Source organism: Poecilia latipinna, unplaced genomic scaffold, assembly GCF_001443285.1.
Source record: "Poecilia latipinna isolate Pla-1442-1.1 unplaced genomic scaffold, P_latipinna-1.0 Scaffold420, whole genome shotgun sequence".
Lineage (NCBI taxonomy): Eukaryota > Metazoa > Chordata > Actinopteri > Cyprinodontiformes > Poeciliidae > Poecilia > Poecilia latipinna.
This window is the reverse complement of record NW_015113036.1, coordinates 303,046-319,265: the sequence shown is the minus strand read 5'-3', so window position 1 is coordinate 319,265 and position 16,220 is coordinate 303,046. Positions and strand designations below refer to the sequence as shown.

Genomic DNA, 16,220 nt, shown 5'->3' with positions numbered 1-16,220 from the left:
AGCTGTCTTGAGCATCAGTCTGGCATTCCTCTATGCACAGCAGTGAGTTTGTGGCTGCAGGATGGTGCATTATGCATGGACAGCACTAAAAAGAGAAGAAGTGGCCTCATTTAGCACAAACACACCAGCAGAAAAACACCAGAAGCTCTGCCTTCTGTCCAGCGGATCCAAAAGATCATCAAGCATGAGTATTCGTCCCGTGGCTGAACGCATGATGCTTCAGGAAACGAGCCCACAACTTTGTGTAAAGACATTTTATTGAGGTAAAGTTGAGGAACATTGACTTTTTGACACCAGACAACAGATGCCTACTTTACATTTAGAAAACCTCGGAAGTGCGATGCGACACAAACTTACGCGGAGTAAAGTAACAAGAAGGCGCTGGTACATGTCAGCGTTAGCTTACACTTTTGCGCAGCCCTCTGCATGATTACTGTTATCCATGGAAAAGATGTCTAGAAAGCATTGAAGTTAGTTCAGGTTTTTTTTTTTTTTTGTTGATTTGCACAAATGTTTTCCTGTTGAAAGACTTTTCGTATGTGGCAACATAAGATCCATAAGTGATTCTATTATTCAAAACATGTTGGTATTTTAAATAGTTTATGTAGTGTATTGAACAGAAACATGCCCACAGCATCATAGATCCTCCACTGTACTTAACTTTTCTCTTTTTAAATCCAACCTCAGAATGGCTTAGCTTCAGTATCATTGGACCAAGGCACAGGTCTAATTGTGATGATGACTTTTTTTGTCCTCATGAACCCACTGCATTTCATGTAAGCATTTTTAGGATGTCAGTTAAGGGGTTAAAGTCCTAGTAATGTGAAGGAACTTTACAAACAGACGGCTGGCATGTTAGAGAGCATCTAATTAGTTTGGAGACGCCAGACCACCAAGATTTTACCCCCTTTCCGTTTTTTTACCATCTTGGTTTTTTGGGTCCTGGAACAACCTTGTCTTTCACAGTCCCATGTGTTTGTGCCTTCTTTAATTACTGTTCTGACCACAGATATGAGTAAGTGTAGGCTGCTTTCAGGAAGCAATATCCTGGAGATCAACACTTAATTTGAACGGTGCTCGAAGACCCGGATAAAGAAAGTGAGGTAACCTTTCTTTTTTGTTTTTTAAGGGTTAAATTGCATTAACATTGTACTTTTTAAATTAACTGAAATTGATTGGAATAGTTTGGGAACTCAGTATTGTAGCATTTGTGGTCTTCCTTAACAATGAATTTGACTCTTCTGAGTTATTTTTCCATTTTTAAATCCTCCTGCATTAAAAAAAAAAACATTTTAAGGCTTTTTACACATCTTTAATAATCCCTGAAGAGGATGCTGCAGATATTCTGTAAGATAATGCTGCTTTTTGACAAAAAAGACACAAATAACCTGGAGAATTTCATAGTGAAGTTGCAATATTTGACGACACAGATAATGGTGATAATCGGAAATAAAAAAAAATGCTACTTTTACTTTTTACAGGAGAAGATGCTTATTGATTAGACCTTTTCAAAGTTTTGATGTGTGAAACACAGATGAAAAAGTGGTTCTTTTATCTAAATGATATTTTTATATGACTTCTAATGTATTTTCTACTTCAAGTCATTTTCTTTGTCTTTCACATGCAAACTGTGTGTTTCCCCTAGCTGGTGGGAAGCGGGGAGGGGTCCTGGCTGAAGAAACGCATTAGATTAGCTGCAAAATGAATAAATTAATAGATGTCTAAACTATTCAAAGCGTTCTGGGATTCAAGTGAAAAAAACAATGTGCTCACTCTATATCACAGCTGACCAGTCACATCAATAACAAGAAGACAAGAAGGGCCGAACTGGGAGGGAAGGAAGGCGGGCTGACATTTGATCAATGAATGACTCCCATGCTCCCATGGGTACGGTGTTACCTCGAAGAACGCCGACTCATAGCGGTTCATCGCTCGTGTCATCTCTCTCGCTGTGCCGCCTCCTCCTCTGAACCGTCAGAGAAACTTAGGCTCTTCGTCACAGCCAGAGAGATCCCTAAAATGTTGCTGCTTTTATTTTCAGGAACGGCTGGCTGCAGATCCGTTTGATTTCCTGCTGTTTTTCAGCAGCGGTAAACTTGTTAGGGGGAAAAAAAAGAAAAAAAAAAAAAAAGAAGGAAATCACCGGGCAGTGCTCGCGACGCCTGCAGTGGACCTCGAACGAATCCCAGCAGGCGCCAAACCTTCATGTGTGCAGCGAGCTGGTGTGTGAAAACAGGAGAACAGCGTCTTCCGCTTTGAACTTCCACACTTGTTGACACTTATTTTTTTTTCCCTCCTTCCGCTACGCTCACATAAAAGCTTCAAAATATTGACTGTTCCTTCTACATCAGCGAAGGAACCAACATTTTTGTAACTTGGACCAAATTCATCAAGTCAGAAGTACATGCGGGCAAAGAATACAAAATGATCATAGATCCAAAGTCTGGGATAACTTGGATTTTGCACAATTTATTTTAGGCTCAGTTGAACAAATGTTATCTTTGTTATAAAATAATGATTTGGGTCACACTCTTTCAAAACGATTGCTATACTTAGCCAAGATTAACGTCTGAAATAGAAGCCGAGTTTGGTAAAGGTAAACTCAGCTTCTCGGTAAAAGCCTCTGGATACACCTGGTTGCACTTATAAAATTTTGGTTGCAAAGTACTTTGTGTTATACTCAGCATTTCCCATTGCAAGAAAACCATACCCTGATTTAGAAGAGGAAGTTTAATAAATTTATTTGTATCATTCTTGAACTACAGTTGAGGACCACAAACAAATCAACCCAAGGGTCACAAATGGCCCCCGAGCCGCACTTTGGACACCCCTGTTCACGCGGTCCGATTCTTTTTAACTTCCTTTGACTTTAAATATTTCTATATACAGGAAAATACAGGTTTAAACATCTGTGACAAGGTTGTTGGAGCCTTCAATTTTTCTTAAAAAAAATTGATTCATTTTCTGCACTTTTACATTTATCAGTTAAAGCACTGTCGGATGCAGGCTTTAAATTTGCATGACCTCCTTCCATCTCATCTGGAAGTTTCTCTAGTGGCAGTGTAGCTCTCAGTGGATGGCAGTGGTTGTTCCGTGCAAAAAAAGTCTGCAGTTGCAGCAGCAATATGTGATAACAGCCCCAAGGGAAAAAAGCCCTGAAATGAGCAGATAGTGATGAGACACACCGAGTGGGTAGAAGCAAGAAAAAGGACACTGACACAAGCATGATGTTCCCATAACAGGATTCAACGTCCTCCCACAGTCGGGGGGGAAAAGTGTTTTTGACGGGGCAAAACTGAACGCGATCCAAATATTTAAAGCCACATTTACCTCTGCTTCCCTTTGTCTAAGATGTTGAGTCAGTCGCCGTCCTCGGGTGCAGGACAGCAGTCCAATAAATGCTCTGAGAAAACAACCGTTTGTCAGAGACGGTGGCAGGAGTGCGTATGTTTCTATGCGGTTGCAGAGGCTTGGATGGTCATTTCTCCAGAGAGCGGTGCTGACAGTTTGAGTCAGAGTGTAAAAGTGAAATAATGTTCAGATCTCCTCTATGGAGTCGGCAGGGACCAGGCCTCTCTTCTTTCCACTACTCAGCTTCAGAAAAGTTTCCCCATCTTCTCTCTTCCCAACACAAATCTAAAACGACGAGAGGAAAGGAAAATGAGGAGAACACAAATACGGGGAGACTCTCGGTGAATTTTTGGAATCACTTATTATGAGGATAATTTAGTGCATCTATGGCTGCAACACATGTGACATTATTACTCATTCTTTCCTCAGGTCGAGGACAGAATGTCATATCCATTATTCTGGTTCGAAGGTAATGTTCTGATCATTTGCTGCTCACAGACCGGAAGACCTTGAGCTTCCATCTAGAGCTTCTGTGTCAAAAAAAAAACTACAAAGTTGGGTGATTTTAGAAATATATTTTCAGTTTTATTATTCATAATTTTTGGGTTTACCAATTATTACTATGGTTTAAGGACATCCTTAATAAGTAATTGTTGCCAGTTAGTGGTTAATTGGAGGATCTTAAATAATATTTTGCAAAGTTTTTCAGAACTTTCCCTCTTCTCCATGTGGTTAAAGCAGCATCTCTGACCAAAACCTACTGAAAAGAGGCAAATGTCAGATGTATGTGAAGCTGTACTACCAACAATGATGCCCAGTCTCATTTTCTGGGCCCAGTGAGACCGCTTTGAAAAATGATTCAGTTTATTTGTCAACATCATCTGTTTGTCTGAAGCATTCCTGAGAGATATTTAATCTGTAATTAGATCCAAAATATAAAAAAGGGTCTCACTTTTTTGCCTCATTGAAATTTTGGGTCAATTTTGAAAGGCTACTCTCTGTCTTTATTCAAAAATGCCTGCTTTAAGTTCACTAATTTGACTACCTGTGTTTGTCGGTAAAATATGATTTATGCCATTTTTAAATTGTAGTCTGAGGCCAAAATTATTTCAAAGGCCACAAATGGCCCCTGGGTCGCACGTTGGACGACCCTGTTCTCAGATTACAACAGAGGGAAACTGTGGGGGGAAAAAAAGTGTAACTGTTTTTTTCTTTCCTAAAATTGCATCACCTCTGGTTAATGGTTTTTTTTCTCTCTCTCTCGCTCTAAGATTGCAGCTAATTAGAGTATTTTTGTTTGCCTCAGGAGAGCTAGGCTTGCAAAGAAGAATGTTAGCAATGCATTAGCATTATTGGGTTACCTGCGACTCCCTCACTGCCATGTGTCCCTTTTCTCTGTTTCCGGGAACGCTCTGCACGACCCGCCAGACCCGCTCGCCTGGTCGGACCCTTTGCACAAAGTTGGCAGGGAAGAAGCCGACTCTGTCACCACTTTTACCCTGGAGAACACAAAAGAACACAACGTTCAACGCAACATTAAAATGTTTTGATTTATTTATCCAAAATATCTTTGAAAAATAAAAGAATGGGAGCTCATTAAGCTAATTCTCTGCAGATAAAAAGAGCAGCGTTGTTCTGAAAGCTCTACTGAGGCGAATTAAAGCTTCATATTTGAATTAGATTTTGATCAACCATCTTTTGTTTTGTTTTTTCTTTCCACGATAATCCACCTTTAGAAATTTATACTTAAGCTTTCAGTTTCTTTCCAGAAAGTTTTGAAGATTTGCATCAAGCTGAAAATATTTTTCTCAAATATCTGACAGCAAATAAGGAATCCTAATTCGTTCTCTGAAGATATATGGAGACTCTGAATAGTTCGGGGAAATCTTTTTGTTTGTTGAAAGAAAAGATGATTAGTCCCTTTTTTAATTTCTGCAATTCAGAGTGACTGTCATCTTCTGCCTAATTATTTAGTGGGTGAATCAAGAAGGCGCCTTTGTTTTTCATTTCAATCAAATCCTTTTGGAACTCGGTGATAAATCACAAAGGCGGCAGAGTTATGCGCGGAGTTATTGTCCATGTATTCAAGCAAAAATAAGAACAATCGATTATTTTCTAACCGGTCTGATGCAAAGTGACGGTAAGTGTCGAGATGCAAGTGACAACATTTCAATGTTTATTGCTGACTGCCGTAGGTGTATCCATCTTTGCAGAAGCGATTCACAGCCTGCGCATTAGTAATGAACAGATGATTCACAAGCGATACATAATTTAAAGATTCCTTGCTCAAGAATCTGTTGACAGTGTTTTGAGGCTGCAGTTTTATATGTGGCAACAGAAGTTATATGCGAAGCAAATACAAGGTCTGCTGATGAAAGATATGCAGACTTTGCGCATTATTTAGTCTAAGTGAATCTTGCTTTTAGTCTGGAGCTGAAACACACACACACACACACACAAAGACACATGCACTCTCACACATTAACATTTTTCCGTTGGGAGTGTGTGAAGCTCATTACCGACTCAATAAACACCTTGTTAAGGCTGAAACACTAGTCATGTTCATTATGCTAAACTCTTTTGGTAATTTTCAGAGGAAATTATGTTCTATTTCAGAAAGTGGCTGCCTGCATGTTTATGAAAAATGGAGCAGGTGTTACGCACTAAAGGTTTGATTTGAAGACTTGAATTAGCACATGTGCACAATAAATGTGCACTCACACACCTTTTTGGACACCCAAAGTGGCACAAAGATGCACACATACACACACCCACCTTCCACCACTCCTCATTAGAGTCGTCTGTGACCTGCACCCGATCGCCAGGACTATTGGAGGAAAAAACATGAGAGTTTTTAAAAAGATGCACGATTGGGATGGGGAAAACAAAAGGGGGAGAAGGAGACGAGACGGGGGGATACATGGCAGACAGATGAGGCACTGCAAGAACACAGAAAGTGGGCTTAGCTGAAGCACAAAAGATAACATTATCTAACTGACAAAAAGCTGTAGAGCCCATGGTTACAAAGCCGCAGCAGTTAAAATGCGGCCGAGTCTTTGTGTCTCTTTTTACAAAGGTGACAAAGACACGGGAGTCGTAAGTTGCACGTGTTGGACTGTGCAGTTCCTGCCGCAGCGCTGATGAAAACACGGCTCCGTCTGCAGCTGACCCAACCTGGCCTGCAGTTTTATTGTGCTGCCGGGTTTTGATGAGACCCTTTTGTGCAGCCGCCACCGTCCCAGATACACAGGGAGGAATTATGCTCCAATTGCTTGTCTGCACATCAGCTCTCCTGAGTGTCAGGACTGAACAGTGTGTTATACGGTGAGATGATATCATATATCATACAGTCATAATCTCAACTCCAGAAATATACGTAGAAATATTGTTCTGGTAATTGTTGCTAAAACACAGTTATTGAATACATTTTGGAGCCACTTTTCCAAACGCTGAGAATTTTTTTTTTTTTTTTAAGTTTATTGCTATAACTTTAAGGTAACTGTGGGATTAACCTACTTTAAGCCATGACTGTGAAAACACCAGCTATGCTGGATGGCAAGAAGAAGAAGCATGGATGGATGGATGGATGGATGGATGGATGGATGGATGGATGGATGGATGGATGGATGGATGGATGATGGATGGATGGATGGATGGATGGATGGATGTTGAAATTTATTCTCAATTCTTATTAATGACAAGATCTAGTGTAGTAGTTCTGTTTTAATTGGAGCATCAATGTTGTGTTTCTTAAATATATTTTTCATATATTTTTGATTTGTAAATTCTACTTATCTCCATCTAAAGTACAAGATTGTTTGCTAATTAAGTAAAAACACAGTCACTTCAGATTAGAAAATAACAGAAGAGTCAGAGTTAACAGTGTTTATTTCACCTCATTTAAATTAAGTCTTATTTTTAATTCATGGATTTTGTGCTTCCTCCGTTTTCTGAGTGAATCATGGCAACTGAAATAAAACCGGACTGCTGTCCAAGCCGGTTGTAAAGTTTTTCATCTCCGCCCGGCCTGGGAGAAGCACATCCCCCTTTCTTGAAATTCTGAACTCATACACTCGGAGCCGGATCACAGATGGCTCTTAACAGTCTCGGTGCTCTGCTTTTGTGAGAGCTGTCCTCTAACCATCAATACACTCTCAGAATACCCTCACATCACAAGGTCTGCCCACAATCCTCTTTTCTTGTCCTTCATCTCTCAGAACTTCTACTTTGATTTTTGCCCTTTGGTTGTAGTGGCTATTTCTTACTTTCACTATTCTATGCGATTTCCTTCCTCGTCTCTCTTTCCTTTCTCAGTAGCTCATCGTCTCCATCCTCTCCCTTGCTTGGAGCAAAGCTAATCTACGCTACTTCTACATGGGAACAACAAAGGGATCCAAATTTATAATTGTCCTTCGGGGCGCCCAGAAATTGTCCTCTAAAACTGACGGGGACATTTTATCCTGCAGGAATAACCACCAGGGCAAATCATAGGGAGAAACTATAAACACAGAGAGCAGCAAAACATGCTGACACACAAGCACATGACACACTTGTGCTCATGTAGTCACAGAAAAAAAACAAACAAAAAAAAAAACTTTTTGTCTGGCTTTTACTCACTGTAGTTCCAGGTCATTCAGCTCCTGAGGCAGGAACCTGTAGAGTGCTACATAGGTGTGGATGGAGTGGACTTCAATGCGCTTGGGCACCTATGGGGTTATTCGGGATGCAAGACAGAAACGCAAACGCCAGAAATGAAACAACAAAGGCTGACCTTCACAGAGTGGCTGACTGAACAGAGCTCTACCTTTGAACTGCTGTCCTCTGCAGGAATCTCTGCTTGCTCGCAGCTCTGCTCCACCACCTCCTCCATCTCTTTCTCTGGATCGGCGGCGTCTGGAAGCGGCGTGAGGATTTCTGCGAAAGTAGCCAAAAATAAAAAGACCCTGTTTTTTATTATGCAGTTGAATTTTTTTTATTTTTTTTTAACAAGCAAACAAATGAAATATCTCTCTCATGCAGGCAGTCATGCACAGGTAAACGCAGCAGAGACATTGACCCACACACACACATACAGCACATTTCACATACACATAGCAGCGTTTACCCCCTGTCTCCTGAGTTATCTCCTCCTCCATGCTGCACTGTCTCTCCTGCCTCTCCTCACCTCCCTCCCCCTTGAAATAAAGAGGAAACAATAAAATGTTAGCACCCAGCTGCCAAAGACAACGTACATTTGCTCAACAGATGTCTAGTCAGTTTGTTGTCCTCCATTAAGAATACTATTTTCTGAATCATCGTAGCTGACTTTGCCAGAGATGATGATGGTAGAGAAACTAGGGGTTTAAATTTTGGCAGGGAACATTGAAATCATAATTATACATAAAAATATGGGTAACACTTTATTTGAAGGGGGTTGAATAAGACTGACATGACACTGTCATAAACATGTCATAACACCTGTCATGAACATGAATAAGCCTTCATGAATATTTATGACTGTTGTCATAAAGCATCATTCGGTAAATAATGACACTTTTAATACAAAGTTGACATTATTCAAAATGTCTTTGTTATGACAACTTGACATTAACCGGGAAATCATTACTGTTTAAACTTTACCTTTAATAACAAAGTTACCTAATTTTTAAAGTGCAATCAGTAATACTTTTATAACAAATTTATATCAGTAATGATTTCTTGGTTAATGTCAAGTTGTCATAACAAAGACATTTTGAATAATGTCAACTTTGTATTAAAAGTGTCATTATTTACCGAATGACGCTTTATGACAACAATCATAAATATTCATGAAGGCTTACTCATGTTCATGACAGGTGTTTATGAGAGTGTCATGTCAGTCTTATTCAACCCCCTTCAAATAAAGTGTTACCAAAATATGTCTTATTGTAAGTGCTTAATGGCAGTCTTCACCGTCAATCTGAAACAAGCAGTTGTTAGGTTTAGTGGGCAATTACTATTTCACTTCGTGGTGGGTTGATTTGGATAGATTTGCTCCCTTATTAAATGAAATCATTAGTAAAAACTTCTTTTTGTGTTTTTTTTTTCCCATGTTACAAACTAAAACTTGTTTGATGGAGCATTTAAGTGAAGTGTGGACTGTAATGGGTGATGGTACAAAAAGACACAACAGTGATCCGGTGAAGGAGAGCAAAAGGAATAGTGCAGACATCTAGTGCACATGGCACAAATTAGAACAAAAATAAAACATTAAAATGTGTAAACTTCTTAATGGTGGAATGCAATCAGTGTGAAAAAAAGAGAAAAAATTGAGTGAATCAAATAACTATAAACATGAAAAGCAACATTAACATAAAAAGGAATAAGGGATAGATATTCAACAAATCAAAACATAAAAGAATACACTGTAAAACAGTTGAATTGCATTTACTTGTGTCTATCTTCTACTCTCTAACTCAAATAAATGTAGCAATTTTTAGATTTTTTACCTAAATGTGTGAGTTTCTGAAAGATAAACATACAGTAGTAAGTTGTGTTAGCTTTTTATTAATTTTGTCAAAGCTCCAAGGGTTGAATAAACTAGAGATTCTGGGTTAGCCAGTTAATAAAATTGAAAGAAGAAAAAGCCAGGAGTGGGAACTATTTCCCAGCATGCTTAGCGGCTTGTTTTTGTATCCTGAGATGGAAGTCTGTTATGTTGATCTGACTCTTGTGTTTTATTAAGGTAAATGTTTATTTTAATACAACTGACAGTTTGCAAAGGTACGGGATAATGTCATGTTCACACTAAATGTTTCTGAGCAGAATAAGTAGTTATTTTAACTTGACACTGTGAGTAAAAATGATAGAAAAATGTATACTCTTTAACTAGGTGAGAAAAACAATGTTAGACAACTTGTCTCTTGTTGTTAAATCAACTTAATGAACTTCAATTTCTGAGTTAAAACCAATGCAGTTTTTTTGTTTACTTAAGTTGCATTTTCAAGGCAGCAGGTGGACTTTCACTTTCAAATGTTTTACAGTGCAGTAGTGACCAGTTTCCCTCCTTATATGTCCATTTTCTACAGGGTCCTAAACCTCTTTATTTGACATTTTGAATTGTTTTGGCTGAATATTACATCATGCTTCACATTTACACCTTTAAAAAAAAGCATAAAATGATTGTGTAGAAATTTACAACCTAGTAAATGTTCTGTACTATGAATTTGTATGTATGACCTCAACACCTGGTCAGTGATTCAATGGGACCGGAGCCATCAAACCCAGTTTTATGGCTAAGACACACATTCAACTGTCCTCTACCCTCACTGACAGGGGAGTTGATGCCGTACCAAGCTGCGTGTTGGCGATTCTGATAAACTGCCAAAACTGGAACGGCTCATCTGTGCCAAGGACGTCCCGTAGCGTAAGGCGGCATACACAGGGTCTACACGCATCCGCGCAGCCTCTGAAACCACACACACCACACAAACACACATTTACGCCTGAGTAAAAATCACACCCATAAATCATTAATTAACTCCAAGCTTCTGCTGCAGACACGCCACAATTAGGATGACACGCTGAGATAATGCTGTACATCACAGATATTGTGCCTGTGAGAATCTGGAGGAAGCAGGCTAAATATAACAGCAGTAATGCATTCAGTCCTGGGCCAAAGTGACCCACTTAACATCTGAAAGTGTGCAGCAGCCAAAAGTTAAGAAGACATCAAAACAGTCTAATAACTCTACTGAGTCTTAGTTTAAGGGCTGTGATATATCTGGAGCTGTAGCGAGTACAAAGAGAATAAGATAAGATATTTAAAATATGGAAATCCCCTCAAAGTCTTCATCTCTGCGTTTCATGTAGACTGCAATGCTCAGTGCTACCGCAGCATATTCTAGGTTAGGAATGAGATTTTCTGCTCCTATTTCCATCCACCTCGACGTAAGTGGAATGGAAGGCAGAGGGATTTTTTTTTTTTTTTTTTTTGCTATAGTTGCACATGTTTGTGTGCAAGTGTGTACGTCTGTGCAGGATGAAGCAGCATTTGCAATTTCATACCGAATGAAATATCACTGTGCTGTCGTCAGAAAAATTCACTGGGAATCCGAAAAATTGAAATTCTGACACAAGACTGAAATCAGACGAGTATTTAGGGGTGAACTTCCCTGGAGGAAGTGAAGTAATCACAGAGAACTAAATGAACCTCACTCACAGACTTTCAGCTTCAGACAAATCCCTCTCTTATAGCAGGGAGAAGACCTTGTTTTTGTTTTTTTTGTTTTTTTGTTTTGTTTTTTATCTTTCTGAACAAGTATCTGGCTGTCTTTTCTTTCTGTAACCTTAGCATCTAAACATAAAAGTTGATTCTTGTTTTAGCATGTCCCACATTGTACTGTCAAAACAAGACTGCGACCTAAAGCGCCAACTGTCCTTCACCATACTGTCCTCCACTTGTCAAAGTAAATCTGCTGGGTTTCTCCTTGGCGCTCAGACAAAAATTATAATTGGTACACTGCCAGACAGGACACAAAAAAAAAGTAATGTTCTTAATAAAGCTAAGAAAAGGTTTCACAAATTACAAACTGTGTTTCAGAGTGCTAATTCGACTTGTCAGCCCATGTCTGACAAGTCGACGTTACATCATATTTTAATGCCAAAACGTATTTGTTTTCAAATATACAATATAAATTTTAGGAAATATTAAAATGAAATCGCTCTTTAACACTGATGAAAACTGTGAATTAGACTAGTTGTGATATTCTCGTAGTGTTTACAGGCCATTTGTACTTTATCTCTCACTCTGTCACATAAAAAGATTAAAAAGAAATGGAGGCTAAATTGTTTTATGACTTACAGTTATTAGCTTGCATGACAAGAAGACTATGAGCACTGCAGAGAAACTCAAGCACTGCTTCCTCTCCTACCACCTGAGCCATCAATGAGAACGGAGTGGAGTAGATAGTAGTCCACAGAAAACTTTTATCATCCAACCAAATCATACGCTAAGAGCAGCTGGATAGCTGTTTGTGGGACGGACTTTGTTTTCAAGAGAACCATTTTGACATTTTAATACCATAGGATGTCGTTACAGTCTTAACAATATCATAGTAATCAAGAGTAACATTGCTCCTGTATTTTCGTAAGCAGCAGGACATTGTGAGTTTGACAGATTGCAGACTCAGCAGGCCCTGGCAGAGACCCATTCTTTGAGGTGATGGAGCTGCCGGTCGATCGTATCCTGATGCATGAGTCGTACAAAAAGTCCCAGCAGCATGAGATGCTGCGACTTAGTCAGCACTGTGTACTTCACACGAGGTGAGGCGCTACAGTACCTGCCAGGGGTGTAACAACATACACTGATATGAAAACTTGTGATATTAAAACACCACAAAACGTCGTCTCAGACTGAAGTGTCTCGCGAAGCCCCTGGCCAATTGCTGTCAGTGTGCGACTTTGGTGAAAAGCCAGGGAACTGACAGGAGACATTGGACTCACATAAGTACCTTGGTGTTTACCTAAGCAATAAACTTGATTGGAGCCACAACCATGATGGACTATCTTCTGAGAACAATGAGGTTTCATGAAACCAAATCATCAAGTGCTGAGACAAAGCAGTTAAATGAGCTCATTAGGAAAGCCAGCTAAAGGTGTGAAAATAAAGGTAAAGTGTTGTATAATATTTCATTTTTAGGACTGAAGTGAACACCTGAAATCTAAAGTTCAATTATTTGAGTCTTTCCACAATGGCCAAAAAAACTACTGGCTGAATTTTCAGCAGACTTTATCTTAAATGTAAGTCTTGCTGTTGTCAGTTCAGCAGTTTAGGATGTGAAAGAAGTTTATCTTCAGTGCGGACAGAGTGTCTGCATCGTGTAGCATAAGGATAAATAACATTAACTTCATGCAACAACTAAAGTTCAGCTCATATGGCGTTGAAATGCAAGGCAGATCTGCTGAAGTGTAACAGGAGCATTAGTTGTTTTTTTTAGTTGTAGTTTATTAGTGAAATTTTATCTTTAATCATTTTTGTAAACTCGGTATTGTATCACTTCATGAGTTGGATATATCGTTATACCCCTCCTCGCTACCTCTCTTTTCTTCCCCAAGGAAAACAGTGGCTCATCAAAAGATTAAAAAAAAGGAATATTTTGGAGTCCTGTTAGGCAATGGTGTAAAAGCAGAGCGTTGGAAATTCAACGTGTGTTCAAAACCTAATTTATGAGGTGCAACCACATCTCAGGAGAGAGTTGGAAAGAGCTCATGCTGATCATAAATTAGGAAGCATTTCAATGTTTATGGAGATTTCAAACATGCAAACTGCAGTGCCTGTCTTTAAGCTTCAACAGTCCGGGACTATACGACGCAAATCATAAACAGATTAAAAAAACATAAACATCACAGCTTGTAAATATTTATTCACATACTTTCGGAGTGCAGAGCATCCACCAGCCTCCCAGAAAGGCTGAAGTTGTTCTTCTCCTTTATCTTTTTCCCACTTCATGTTTCCGTGGTTGTAAGGTGAGAGGGAGGTGGCTCTGGGTTTGTTACGGTACAAATGGAAGTGCACAAAAAAATCTAAAAATACCCCAAATCACTAGACAGAGCAAAGTCACAAACAAAAGCACAGAGACGCAAACAAACCTGTGCACCCACTGTCACAAACACACACACACACATACAAACACACACACACATACACACACACACGTGCACGCAAGCACTCTCCGAATGCTCACCCTGGCTTGGCTGAACTTCCTTGACGACAGCCAATTGTTCATTGACGAGCATCGGCGAGCTGAAGTTTCGCTTGAACGCTCCGGACTAATGGAGGGGAGAAGAAAGCAGAATGACTTTTTCAGCTTCCAATACTTCCTGTGTACGGATCTGGAGCATGGGAAAATGGACTAGACTGCGAAGCGATTTTAGGACCCCAATAAAGTCATATGAAAATAGCTGGATCAAAAACACAAAAAGGCAAACTGATGAGCATGAGAGCGCTGCCAGAGCCGAGGACCTTCTGCTGGAAGAAGAAATTATTTCTGTGCTTATCTGCTGCCTTCAATGGTGAACAATAAATTCACTTGACGACTTTTGTATACGCATTGCTTAGATACAAGCATGGACAAGGAAGCCTGTGTTTGTGAGTCCCTGTGATTGCAATTTCACACTGAATTAAGCACAGTAAGTGTCTCAGCTGAGACCAGTTTGTCTCTGTCTTTACTTGCAAATCTAGACGCGCTGAGTCTCTTTGCCACGTTGAGAAAGAAAACAAAATGTTTCTCCTTATTATAGGATGTATTTTACCTTTCCGTGCCCTTTTCACTACCCTGCATCTCCTCCTGCTTGTAGAAAGCTGTCAAACTGCAGTGAGCCGTCTTGAACAAAGTGCTCTTTAAAATGTTCACAGTTGCTTTCAGAAGGTCTCGTCTCCTGCTGCATGCTAATGTTTTCACCTACCACACAAGAAAAGTTACTAGATATCAAACTTTGAAATCACTGGAGAGAAAATTTGTAATTCCCTTGCATAGTAAGTTTTTTTTTTTTTTTTGGGGGGGGGTTTTTTGACAACCAAATCTATTTATCATTGCAATTGATAATGGTTTGGTCTAAAATAATTTAAAACGTCAATGTTTTTGACAAAAGTCAACCAATATAAGTCACGGCTTGTGACATCTGAATAAATATTATCTGAATATGTCAGCAGTTAGATTAAATGTGGTTAAAAAAGTGAAAAACCTGCTTGATAGTAGTACCCAGATCTGATGACTAAACTGATTATGACTTCGGACTGGAGTGATGCATTTATTTTTAACAATTGCAAGAAAAATAAAATCACAAAAACTCTGTGGTAAAGCAGTACAGACCTCCATCGCAGGAAAAATAAATAATTCTGGTCGATGATGTGACACGAGGCAGCGAAATTCGACAGGACATGGTGAGGTTTGAAAGGGAGCAGCAAGGGAATTTTGCAGATATCCTACAGAGATTGTGAAGCACTTTCATCTAGACTCGGGCTTTTTCCCTGACAGACACTTCAGATGAAGATCAGACAGAGGGAGAGCGGAAGGTGCAAAGGTCTCAACCTTACTTGTTTGAGTTAGAGTTTTACTCAGGCTCTCCACAAACCCACAACAGCCTTTCTGGGTTTTAACTAGACCTTCCATATTTTCATTTACTGCTGCAAAACCCAGATGGCTCTGGTTCTGTTCAAATAGCTTTTTCTCAAGATAATTCACTTGTTACAATGAGCATAAGAAGTGTTTGGATGTATTAATTGAAAAAGTAGTTGTGTTGCTTTTTCACATTGCTTCACATTTCTTCTTCGGGGTTTTGTTCATCAATTGGTAATTATTCTAAATAACCTGAGGGTTTAAAGTCTAATTTGTATTTTTGCATTGGTTTTGCAATGCAAGGACAAATGTATGTTCTCAAAGTAGATTCAGTAGTTAACATGTTTCATTTTTAATGTTTTTCAGGCTTTTTAATGTGGAGCTTTTTGTTTTTAGTCTTGCAAATATATATATATATATATATATATATATATATATATATATATATATATATATATATAAAATAATAATGCAGCATAAAATTGCATATACCTTCCCATGGCATTGCTGCTGTGAGAGTTCTGATGTGCACCACAGGTGAGCAGCCATCTTGCATGTTTTACACCGCAGAGCTTGTTTGGAGTTTCCTACAGAGAGGGTTAGACAACGAATTAAAGACACGGAAGAAAGACATTGATGTTGCCACAATGAAAGAGAAACTAAAAACAAAAGAAAAAAGAAAAACGCTGAAGCAGCAGGGTGCATAAAAAGTGTGAAAAGAACAAAGTGGCCTACAGATCACAGCAGCAGATCTGTGTCTTCTCAGGTTATCAAGCTCTGTTCTGTTGCATC

The 16,220-nt window shown here is 39.2% G+C and overlaps 1 protein-coding gene across 2 annotated transcripts in view; it reads right to left on the bottom strand.

The window, feature by feature from the left end:
* Positions 1-239: 239 nt before the first annotated feature.
* The window catches only part of LOC106950764 (SH3 and cysteine-rich domain-containing protein 2), a 35,413-nt gene continuing 19,432 nt past the window's right edge, over positions 240-16,220 (bottom strand). The window contains exons 3-11 of one of the 2 annotated variants that reach the window (XM_015037824.1): positions 15,921-16,015; positions 14,055-14,139; positions 10,662-10,777; positions 8,456-8,525; positions 8,156-8,265; positions 7,969-8,057; positions 6,127-6,178; positions 4,713-4,850; positions 240-3,636 (exon numbers count right to left, since the gene is read on the bottom strand). In XM_015037824.1, coding sequence (XP_014893310.1) covers positions 3,538-3,636; positions 4,713-4,850; positions 6,127-6,178; positions 7,969-8,057; positions 8,156-8,265; positions 8,456-8,525; positions 10,662-10,777; positions 14,055-14,139; positions 15,921-16,015 — 854 coding nt within the window. In that variant the 3' untranslated portion in view covers positions 240-3,537. The remainder of the gene's footprint in view (positions 3,637-4,712; positions 4,851-6,126; positions 6,179-7,968; positions 8,058-8,155; positions 8,266-8,455; positions 8,526-10,661; positions 10,778-14,054; positions 14,140-15,920; positions 16,016-16,220) is intronic. The other variant, XM_015037826.1, reaches the window with a different exon arrangement.